This window comes from Limulus polyphemus, unplaced genomic scaffold (genome assembly GCF_000517525.1).
Source record: "Limulus polyphemus unplaced genomic scaffold, Limulus_polyphemus-2.1.2 Scaffold819, whole genome shotgun sequence".
NCBI lineage: Eukaryota > Metazoa > Arthropoda > Merostomata > Xiphosura > Limulidae > Limulus > Limulus polyphemus.
Genome location: NW_013666429.1, coordinates 38,435 through 51,334, shown reverse-complemented (window position 1 = coordinate 51,334; position 12,900 = coordinate 38,435). Strand labels below are relative to the sequence as shown.

The window sequence follows — 12,900 nt, the reverse complement described above, 5'->3', positions numbered from 1 at the left end:
GTGGCCGGCGAGGTCAGCCAAAAGTGGTGCATGGCAACAGGCTTTGGCGTTATCACGGTCCAGGACATTTCAGTTGGGACGAAGTGGAAAACAGAACAAATGACGCTGCTGAAGACGTGCCACCTGAAGAAGCCACCATCGAAGAAGAAACTCTACTCAGTTTTGAGAAGGGAAATGTTGAAGCTCTTGGTGAAGTTACTACCACTGATGTGACTGTTACCGATGATAGGACATTTACTGATGAAGCAGATGAACCCCACATGAAGCAGAAGCCAACGAGACGAAGACCAGTACGGAAGAAGACACGTCCCGTAAAATTAAGAGAGTTTGTTGAATTGTAATTTTGTGTTTGTAATTCTGTACAGTTAATTAAGTTATTGTTATTGGTTTATCATACGTGGTTATTGTTCGGGACGAACAATATTAAGGAGGGGGCAGTGTTGCGTCAGCGAGTCACATGACTACTGTGACGCAACATTTCTAGAACTATCATGTACTTTGGCGAATGCTCTAGTATTTACTAGATAGGGTAGGCTGGTATATATAAGAGGGGGAAAACGTGACGCAGGAAGGTAATGTAATGTGTGTATAGATAGTGAGTAATTGAACTGCAGTCAGAGAGCACGAGAGACGTTACAGCGTTTGTTTAGCGCGATTGTTGAAGTTGAGTGTATCGGTAAAGTTATATTCGGAAAGAATAAACCAGTTTTATTAAGTAAATACTTGTGTCGCTAAAGTTTCGTCGGAACGAAGTTACTGAAAGTTAATTAACAATCGGAGACGTAACACAGTTGATAACATTCATCATTAGCAAGTTGAACTTTTCCCGATTCCTTACTTTTAAAAATGACGGTATGGAGAGCAGATTGCAAAAATATAAGTTATTATACCTCTTTTACCATAATCAAAAGAAAATAACGAATCATCCTCTACATTTGGGAAATGGCGACCAAATTCAGCTCGTCATCCACTTTCTCAAACACAAACTACCCCTTTTCCTATTCTGTGAGAAATTATCTTGCTCTTTTACAACTACTGCCCTCCATGGTTACAATAATAAATTATGATTTGGATCAAACAGCACTAGGCCTAAGCACGTAAACCTAACATAGCATAAAAATTTTCCCTTTTGTCCTAGGAAAACAAGTGTTGGCCACCCTCACTTCCGCAGGCCAACGCCTAAAATTACCAGTCAATAATTGTTCAATTCTACCCCACACCCACTTCAATTTCGCAATTAAACAATGTTTTATTGTCTCAAATATATGCAATTTCAATTAGTGGGACAATTCGTCTACATGTCACTACTGGTAACGTGGTTATGAAAGGCATCGGACAATTTCGTAAATAATTATAAATAAATAATATTTATATGAAAAATAATTAATTTTATCGAGGATTAAGCCACAGTTATTCAATAAACTTATCACAGAATATCAATAAACGTATAAACTACGCACCTGTCTATGTTCAGCATACATTTTGCCAATAACGCTGGAGATACATCTGACCGTGTCATCCATAGTGGCCTCCATATATTGCAGTGTTATTCGAATATTTTTACAGTTCCCTTGATTAAGTTTTTAGTATTCTTACTGTCCTTTTCTCCAATGAAATTCTACATATCTTCATCTGTGAGTAAGTGAAATTTTACGCCATCAGATATATCTGAATACGTTATACGGGACTGAGCAAATTGTTTATAATTAGGCCTAAATGAGTCGGCTGGAACGAGTTGCACGTGCGCGACGTTACGCACGCATGATTACAGCCTTGACAACCGGGCAGCAGTCATGTAATCTGTTGGCTGGCTTCTCAAAGCGACAGTTCAAATGTTTCATAGCAAATGATGCGCTATCGGCAAATCACGACGAAAAATTCGTGCTATGGATAAAATAAAATACATTGCAAACTGCCATAAGATAACGCGGCTTGAGGAAATTAGGATTAGCCCTACAAAATAACAATATTAACCAAAACAAATTTTGGCTTAAACATTTATTATACCACCCATTCCTCAGTGCAGTAATTATTTTTTACAAATTACTTAATCATATTTCTGTACTTTTTTTTAATTTTATTATATATTGTCATTAGCAGCAAAATCACAGTCAAACAGTATAAAATATCATCATTGAAAATTAAAATAACTTATTTAAAATACAATGAAAGAGGGTAATTTCTCATGGCTAAGTCTCTTGGATTTCGCGCAAAGCTACAATTGGGGCTACCTGCGCTGATCGTTCTAAATTTAGACTATCACTCTTGTAACGCACCTTGAGCTCTGAAGCATGATTTTTATTTTAACGGTAACGTTTCAAGAATCGCGGAACAATTCGGCACGCTAACCACTGGGACGCGCTTGGCACCATGGCTAAGAAGATACGTCTCTTATGCTCTCTAAGGTGCTATAGCTTCTTCCATGGAAAAATAATAGGGTTTACTATATACATCCCCTCTGTTATGATAAGGTGGGAAAACAAGCAAAGCAAAGATATAATCAATTTCTGTCAAGAACTCGTATCCACGTAGGCAAGCCCTGTAGTAAATGACACACGGCTCAGAATCATACTACAGGCAGTGCGCCAACCTGCAAAGGACGCGATCAACGATATATCTCTACAAGCACTACAAAGTTGCTGACCTCCGGTTGGCAACATTATTAAACTACAATCTTCCTGACGTATATCATGGTAAATTTTTAAATAAAATCAATTCATTCGATTTCTCCACGTTCGTATATTTTTCTTTTGCATGCTTTCGACAACCCTGGTGGAACCCTCCTACACTATAAGACATTTCTATCTTGCACAAAAAGCTCCTTATGCGACATATGGGCTTAACAATCAGGTAAGTCTTGCCTAAGGTTTCAAACTTAACGTCTTTAATTTAGTTACTAATCAGGGGGATAATAACCAACCAGCAGCACCCGTCGCATAATATTCAATTACTCTTAACCCAAAATAGAATTTACTTCCGGTCCACAGCTTGTTAACAACTTCACCACTTCGGCACTTAATACCTCTCTAGATATTTTCTCTTTGATATTTTTATTTACTACGAAGTAACGTATTGGTACAAGGAAATGGAAATAATACCGAATACCAAAAATTCTGTACAAAAGGGCATGATCAAATGAGATAGACTAAGACCAGTTTTTAAAAAATGGCGTATTTTATTTGACAAATACAAATTAATCTGGTAACAGAAAATCTCATCAAATCCAAATAATGTATTATGTAAAATCAATTACGTGAGGTGTCATAAGCATTTGTTAAATCTGCAATTTATTGTTTGTTGAATTTCACGCAAAGCTACTCTACAGCTACCTGCGCCAGCCACTCTTATTTTTGAAGTACTTGACTAGAGAGACAGCTGCCAGTCAACATCACCCACCGCCAACACTCTTAGACTACTTTTCACTAATTAATAGTAGATTGACCGTCACTTTGTAACGACACCAAGGCTGAAAGGGCGAGCATGTCCGACGACGAGTTTCTATTCCATGAACTCTCAATCGAAGAGATCGTAAAACTAACCTGATTCATTATAAGGCGATACTTGAATGTCAATTGTTTTAAATGAAAACTTTTAAAAATGCAGATGTGATGTCAGAACTTTTTTGTTTGCATTTGTTTTTTTTTTACTGTCGATTTTTTTTTTCACTGGGACAAAAGTTTTTGAAAAAATAAACCCAACTGTGAAGAACTCTACTGTTGTTTTAATGATCGGTGTTTTGTTAGTGGTAAACTTGATTATTTTAATTTCAAAACGCAAAACTGCACAATGCGCTAAGTGCTATACCTTCTGCAGGGATCTAGTCCCAAATTTTATTGCTATAAGCTCTCAAGCTTACCGCTGAACCACATCAGGCATATAGTTAGATCCCCAATGGCTAAGCCGTAAGTCTGAGGGCTTATAATGCTTAAAATCGGGTTTCGATACCCGCGATGGCCACAGCACAGATACCCCATTGTTTAGCTTTCTGCTCATCAACAAACAAACACAAACAAAAAGCGTGCAATTTTCATGAAACGCCTAACATCTTCTATTTGTTGATGTTCGCGAACTTGGCAGCTCTAGGGCTATCTGCGCTAGCCGTCCCAAACTTTGAAGTAATAGACTAGAGGGAAGGCAGCTAGTCAACACTTGGAGCACTCTAACCGAATATTAGGATTTGATTGTTACTCGTTATAATGCACCCATCCAAACGGGGATTTTTTCTTTTGGCGGCAACAGAGCGCGAACCACAAAATCACAGGCTGGCATGCTAACTAATGGGCTGCGCTCGGCTTTTGTGAAATAAGGCGTTTTTTTTTTAAAACAAAAACAAACAGTATTACTAATTACTTTTTAAATATGTTAAGAGGCTGTAAATCATTCATCATTGTGACATCTAAAGTAAAAATGTATTAAGAAAGTTCAAACACCCTATCTTTGATTTTAGAAATTTCTAACTAAATGCATAAAAATTATCAAATTAATTAACGTTTATCTGAAATCACAAGAGAAGTTTTAATTTCTTAAATTACATTTATTTCTGATGAGTAATCAATGTCCAAAAGATGGCGCTAATAATGTTGAATTTTTGATTACGTCTTTAGAAAAGCAGATTATACGTACCTATTACAAAGGTCGTGGTTCTTATTCAACATCTTTGGTAGTAAAACTGTTCAGTGGAAGTCAGGCCCATTATCTTTTATATTTCATTAACTATTAAATATACTACCAAATTAAAGGTTATACTAGTATTGCATTTTATCACCATCTCATACAAATTAATAACGTTTATTTCTTTTGATATTCAGACAAACTTATCTGTGCTCTGCCACCACGGGTAACGAAACCGATTTTAAGCGTTATAAGCCCTCAGACTTACTGCTGAGACATCATGGAGGGGAGTCTACTCTTGAATCAAAGTTATGTTGTTGTTGTTGTTTTTTTACCAAAATAGATAATCAAATTTTCCTTATCGCCAATTACAGATCTTGAACTTACACTCAAAGTCGTATCAGATCATAGGAACAGTGTAAAATAAACAAGCAAAAGCCATTTGACATCACCGAAATTTTAATTTAACTACTTATTTTCAAATGTCAAAAAATAAATTCAAGTTTAATGGTACATAACGCTTCTGTTAATGAAGCATGGTCCCTTAATTTGTGATAGGACATGATATTTCTGTGACGATAATATTGGTAACACCACTGTATATAGGCCCAAAATCAGTTTATGCATCACACCTACTACCCATTAAAATGTTTAGTTTCACCCAACTTCATGGTATAAACTGCTTTTTGGCTTTTAAAATAACATCTTAGAAGAAACAGTTTAAAAGTTTTGCATCGATAATTCAACGATTGAAATAAACTTTTTTTACAAGTGTTACGTACATAAAATATATCACTATGACAAACATTTCATTTAAAACAATTTGGCGTATCTCACGTTAAGTTTTTGATAACGGCGTTGTTAACATTTCATTTAAAACAATTTGGCGTATCTCACGTTAAGTTTTTGATAACGGCGTTGTTAACATTTCATTTAAAACAATTTGGCGTATCTCACGTTAAGTTTTTGATAACGGCGTTGTTAACATTTCATTTAAAACAATTTTGCGTATCTCACGTTAAGTTTTTGATAACGGCGTTGTTTTACAGCGCTGTCGCTTTACTCGGTGTGTATTGTTTTACAACTCCATCATCTGTGATTAAACGGTAATAGAAACCTCTACGATTTTAAAACGAAAAAAAAAAATCATGAAAATATATTCTCACACGAAATTAGTCTTTTAATTAGATTGAAAAGACACGACAATGATTTGTTCAAACATTAGGTGCCAGTTTCATTTAATTTGTATCCTACTAGTAACCACCAACATTTTGGTGCCAGTGAGATGTTTACACACAAAAATAAGACAATCTAGGTTTATTTACAATATCCCATAAATGAGTGAAAGACAGAAAGGTGTTTTTCAGCAAACAATCATAGAAAAATAGAAGTCTGACCTCTGGGATGATTTTATGTAGTATAAAGGCACACGGTCTGAATATGGCTGATGCAGCGCCATCTGTTAATTTCTTGAATAGTGCCACGTTTATTCATGAATCATGCTATATAATTAAAACGCCAATAAAAGAAAAAGCTTTATTTGTAAATAGTACCAGATTAGACAATTACATGGCACTACTGATGATGACTTGTGTTCGAAGCAACCGTGTGTCTTTAAAAAATATGAAGGAAAATGCTGTAAAACGTTTTATGAATAATAATCGTCCTTCAAAATAACTGAGATATTCTAAGAACTACAAACCAGAAAGACACAAGATTTATCAAAAACCTTAAAATCATCTACAAAATATACTTTTACGTTAAAAATGTATAGGGGCTTCGTTCGTTACAAAATTCAAGTTTAAAATAAAACCCCTTAAATATAACTCAAATATCAGGAAAATATGAATGAAGAAAAGAAAATAAGGAGTATTAATTAACAATAGTTTAATCATTATGTACGTAAGACTCTTAGCGAAATAAAAATATTTCAAAGAAAACATTTTATCCGTTTCAAAACTACTATCCTCTCCAGTCTTCATGCACAAACTGCTTACAGCTAATGAACTGGATACATCTCTTAAAACTCACTTAGTATTAAATCCGTTTTTATGGTATATTGAAGTGTAAAGCATATACACTGAACTGTGCATAACTGGACCTATGGTATTTAATTACCATGCACGGGAAGGAACAACATCTTTTACCACCTTAGGTCCAGCATTTATATCCAGAGAAAAGCTACAGTAACACTATGACCTGCTGAAAAAATACACAAGAAAAAAGAAAACTTTTTAACACTTCTGATTTTCAACTTTACACACACATTAAATAAACACTAAGAAATAAAAATGTTACCCACAAATAATTTTCAAACTAAGACTTAATCGAATACAGAAAATAATTCTATGTCAGAAATATGAGAAAAAAAAATCACAGGCTTTTACTTACTGGCTAGGTATCATCAAAATAATTTTCCATAAACAACTGGGTAGCAACCTACTGTTCACCACATGTATATCCAACAACTTTGTATGACTTTAATAGTCTAAAACAAAAAACAGTTTATAATATGCATAGTTTGTGGATTGATATGCATATATACACAAATACTTAATAACATGCTGCCATTTTGAAAGCCGTGGGTCTCTAGGTACCAAGAACATCTAAACTTATGTTTAGTGCAGCAAACTTTGGAGTGTGGTGACCTGTTTGAGATGCCAGCTCCCTTGATTTAGGTTCATTAAATTATTTTATCTGAAATTAATAAACACTTCTGAAGGCATTACAATTTGTTTAATGCAGATTTGTACAGTCAAAGTGCATATTTCATTGACTTTGAATTCTCAAAGCCTCATCTGGCCCATCAAACAAGTCACTTAATTTTCACACAGAACTATTAAGTGGAACTCTTCTTACATAATTTAATATTCTGTTAATGTATCAGAATTAGTGATGAATATAGTCTAATTATTTTAGTAAGCTACATATTCTTTGTTACAAGTATTCTGTTAAACAGTGGTTAAAGAACATTGTGGGCTGATTTATTCTGAAACCAATATGTACAAATAAAATAAAATCAGAGAAATGTAATCTATACATAGAAAAAATAATATTCAACGGAGATTTTTACACATGATTCAAACAAAAAAATGCTTGATGCATGTATAATGGATTATTCTGCTTCTGTCTCAATTCTTAAAAAAAAGTGATAAGTAACCACTTATAATTCAACAAAAATATATTGGCAAAACATCTGATTATCAACACAAACTTTGTTGTTTATTCAGAGCCCAAACATGTTTTGAATATTATGTAACAGGGCAGAACAAAACAATCAAGAAAAAAAAACTATCTACTCCTCCTCTACATGATGAAACAAAAACTTCAGAAAAAAATACGGGGCCTCTAAATTGTACTATCTCCTCAAAATATATTACACAGAAAAATAAAACTTCCCTAACTCTAGTTTTGAACTTAAAATCCTAACTTTACCTACTGTGTATTGAATCTTTCTGTACTTCCAATTATGATAGCATGTGATTTTTTCAACAAAACTAAGCAATACAAATACAACAGACATTATCTAGTTGTGAAAGAATCAGGTAAACTTATATTTACATCAAGCAATCGTACATTTGTTTTATCTCGTATTGTTTACTGCTTACACTAGGACAAGGTAATCTTAGCACCCATGATTAAAATTATCACATAGAACTTATCAAACAGGTAGCTTAGGTTAAGGAAGAGTAATAAGACAAACATAAGTATCTAAATAAGTTTTGTTATATATGACGTGTCACAGTGACATCATAAAAAAGAACGAGTAAACTCACAAATGTATATAAATAAAATCTTGCTTATCTAAATGGAGAGAATTTTCAGTAATCATGCACATTTTTGTAGACTGTAGATAGTTCTTTACTTAAGCCATGACTCGGTTTCATTGAAAAAAACTGAAAAAGAGCTTATGTACTTGCACACACAAAGAATATTGATGATATTTTTTTTCAGGTTGTCCATGTATTCTTATACCCAATTTTTTGGCAAAATGTTTCAAAGAGATCCATTTGAAATGCCAATATAGTAGTCTTTTAGATGTAACAAGCTAAAAACAAAAAACAAAATAATTATGTTGTTTCACTAGTTACACCTAAAATATCGTGCTACTTTTCTAACATGCAATAAAAAACAAGTTATCCTTACACAAGAATTTAATTTAATAACTGAGAAATGCATTAGAAAACAACAGAAAAGGAAAAAAAATACAGCCTTATACAAAATACCACAACATAACAGTCTGAAACAAGTATTTTATAAAAAAAATGACCCAAGGGTTAATTCACTGCTTATACAAAAAATGGGGTAAGACTGTATATTTTACTTAAGAGTCTAACACCCTAATAGATTTCAGATTTATTCCCAAATGAACCCAGATCTTTATCTAAACATGTCAGCTGTGTTCTGTGGAATATTCCATATGAAACCAGATTTGCCTAATAATGAAACCTTTGGAATGTAAATGATTTAAAATATTCCATTACAGTTATATTCATATTTACTTTTAAGTTCATTTAAAATTCTAAAGAATTCTTAAATTTAAGCCAAAAATCCGAATTTACCAGTCAGGTTTCATTTTTGTTACCAAAAACAAAGCACATGATTGTACATTTTCATAGCCTTACATTTTATAATGTATATGAAATACCTGTCAATTTAATTAAACAAAAAATTAATTTTAAAGCACACACACACACACACAGCAGCCTTTAACATTCTAAATTCGGCTATACCTATTTATGCAGACTCCATCAACATTAAAACTCCATGAAAACTACTCAACAATCTTCAAATATAAAATAGTGGTTTCAGTCCCCCTCTAAAAAATCTTTACACTGACAATAAAAAAAGATTAGGCCAAACAAACAAATTCAAATGTAAAAAATGATAAATAGAATGAATTTTAAACACACATTATACAAATCTATATATGTGTATCACTCTCTTTCTATATATATCAAACGAAACAAATTATATTATCAATTTCTTTGTAGTATCTTCCCAGAGGAACCTGATTTTTCTATGACTGGCTTATATACATTTCATAAGAAGTCACCTTTTTTTTTCTTTTTTTTTTAAAAACCTCCAGTATTATAATTGCTCACTTTCCAACCACCTATTGTAATAGCACTCAAGAACTGAAATAGTTAAAAAGACATTAAATCTGCCTTATAGATTGTATCTTATAATCTTCATTTGGAATTTAGAGAGAGAAAAAAAACATAAAAAAATACACTTTGGTTGACACTGTTCTACCAGCTGATTCCACCAGATTAAAAATTCATGAATAATAAAACTTCTCACAGTATCAATGTTACAATGACTTCTTGCCTTTCAGTTTATTTATGAGGTTGCATATTTTGAGGGCGGGTCCAAGCTTCAACCCCATGTACTTCATCATCATGTCACTGTTTAATAGCATCAGTGCTTTCCCATCAATTTCCTAAATAGAGAAGATGCAACTATTTAACCCTTTAACTATCAATCAACACGGGTACAACATGTACTTTCAGTTTTTGTAATGGGTCATATTTTTATTAAGGAGCATATCTGAGTCTAGTACCTTATAATACCAAATGAAAAAATAATAATTAGATTATTTTTACACAAACCAGATGTATAATACTTAAAGCAAACAAGAAAGGCATACACAAAAGAAGTTGGCCTTATATGTCTTTCATTTTCTAGTAATAGGAGGGTTAAATAGTTAAAAGATATATTCTATTTGATATACACTAAGCTTAATTACACATTCTTGTGTTTTTTTCATGCACAAAAGAGAAAAATGGAAAACTATTTACCTTTACGAGATCTGTACCATAAATAGATAAATAATTTCTAATCAAAAGCAGATAAAACATTTTCTGTTTCATGAAAAACAGGATTAAATGTTGTATGAAACTAAAGATAATTAGTTTTTAGTTAATGACTGGCCCCAAACAGATGTTCTTCAAATACTCACATGTCTGCGGAACAAGTCTGTATGAACACCAAGTCCCTGGTCTGAGCTTGTTATATAACGAATCACATCTTCAATACCCCATTCTGATGGGCTCTGAGGAGGCTTTTCTGGTACAGGAGTAGTGGAGCTTGCTGTAATGAAACAAATAATTTCAAGTCATTAAATAAACAATTATTAATTCCATGTGGTAATTTTTAAAAATTTGCAAGTTGTTATGAAATTTAACACATTTAGTACTCAATTCACAAAAACAAAAACAACAAAAATTATTTTATGCTTGTTAACCTGTTTCAAAAAATCAATTGTAGGTTCAGATTAAGATGGATTCCAAGCTTAATACATACCTTCAGTCTCTTTCACGCTACTAGTTCTGGAGATTTTACCAGGTTTGTGCCCTAAGGATAGGTAACGAACTCCAGAGTCTGATGATTCTGAGGACCATCGACGTTTCTGACTGGAAGGTTCAACTGTAGATTGATAACTACCCGTTTCTTCTGAAACAAAATAAGTTGGCAACTATATTCTATGTTTCTAGCAAAGGATTTTAAATATTGTACACAATTTTAGAGAGACATTCTTAGCACTTGGTGAAAGAAGATTTAATGTGCCATAACTTTTATTTATTCTTTTACAGATAACTTTACTTATAATTTTACAAGTTGATTTTCTTAAAACTTGAAAGTTAGGATACATATATCACTACAGACTAAACATTTTCCATCACATATGTCATCAGTTTCAGGCACATTGAAGAAGCCACAAACAGTCACCAAAACATTCATAAACTACAGTTAAGAAAAAAATCTTACAATTTTTACACTTTGAATGAAAAATATTATTCCTTCAATCTCAAAATTCAACATATCAGAAAGCGCATTCCTAAGGTGCAGAATTTGAACATACACATGCAAAAGTTGTATTTCTTTCCCTAACCAAATTATTCAGTTTGTGACCATGATGCTTTTAAACCACTCCTTTTAAAAAATATATATATAACATTTCTATACATAGTGTTATAGTTCTGTGATTGATATCTAAATTAAAACAACCAAGTATCAAATAAATGTTGTTGTTTTTCACATCCACTTTCATAATTCATAGCTCTCTTAAAAAATACCTTTTATATTAAATACATCATAACTACCTTCAAAGGGTTAACTGTAAACTGGTCTTTATAATATCTTTTATATTAACTACATCACAACCACATTCAAAGGGTTAACTGTAGACTAGTCTTTAAAAGACCTTTTATATTAACTACATCACAACTACCTTTAAAGGGTTAACTGTAGACTAGTCTTTAAAAGACCTTTTATATTAACTACATCACAACTTACCTTTAAAGGGTTAACTGTACAATAGTCTTTAAAAGACCTTTTATATTAACTACATCACAACTACCTTTAAAGGGTTAACTGTAGACTAGTCTTTAAAAGACCTTTTATATTAACTACATCACAACTACCTTCAAAGGGTTAACTGTAGACTAGTCTTTAAAAGACCTTATATATTAACTATATCACAACTACATTCAAAGGGTTAACTGTAGACTGGTCTTTCAGTATTATCTACATTCAAATAATTTTCAAAGGGTTTGTTGGACATTTATTATCTTTTCATGATATTTCATATTAAGTTTTCTGTAACAATGTACTAAAGTCTGGTCATACATTTACCTCTCTTTACAAGACTCTTAGTATTACATTTGTTACAACCACCTTCCAAGGGTTGGCTTGTATAAAAATTTTCACAGCATAATAAGTCTTCAAAAAGATTTTCCAAAAAACTCCAAAAAGTCGATATTTTATCAACAGGAGGTAAGCAACAGGTGTTGGTTTTTCCATCAAAGACAGCTAAAATGGGAGAAAATCATTGCAATTTATTTCAAATGAATGTTTCGTTCTTGGAGAAACAATGTATAATTTTATACATTCAAAGAAATTGTTTATAATCCTGGAAATAGAAAACAAATTATTTGAACAAAAATAAAAAAAGTACACTACGAGCTTTCATAATCACAAGAAATACCAACATAACCTTGTTACTCCTTAGAACGTTTGTTGTAATTATTCTACATTTCATTTGACAGCTTCAACAGATGGAACCTAAACTTTCTGTACCCCCCCTCTGTACATCAAAAGGTAGGGTAACAAAGCAAATGTTTCTTTGCATGATAAGAATTTTTTTTTTAATTATCTCTTTTACATGTAGTAAACACTACCTCAGTTAAATGATGGGAAATACTTTATAATTGTTTAGAGAAAAAGAAAACTTTGATTGTAAACTCATTATGTAATGGCAACTTTCTTTCTGTTTCAGATGTTTCC

At 32.5% G+C, this 12,900-nt stretch overlaps 1 protein-coding gene across 5 annotated transcripts in view; it reads right to left on the bottom strand.

Moving 5' to 3' along the window:
- Nucleotides 1-12,900, bottom strand: part of LOC106460710 (polycomb protein SCMH1-like) — a 58,111-nt gene that overhangs the window by 9,468 nt on the left and 35,743 nt on the right. For 3 of the 5 annotated variants that reach the window (XM_022387483.1, XM_022387485.1, XM_013920445.2), the window contains 4 exons: nt 12,250-12,426; nt 10,918-11,067; nt 10,574-10,704; nt 9,943-10,054 (listed from right to left, as the gene is read on the bottom strand). In XM_022387483.1, coding sequence (XP_022243191.1) covers nt 9,943-10,054; nt 10,574-10,704; nt 10,918-11,067; nt 12,250-12,426 — 570 coding nt within the window. Of the gene's footprint in view, nt 1-5,820; nt 8,660-9,942; nt 10,055-10,573; nt 10,705-10,917; nt 11,068-12,249; nt 12,427-12,900 lie in introns of those variants that run through there. The other 2 variants (XM_013920446.2, XM_022387484.1) reach the window with 2 other exon arrangements.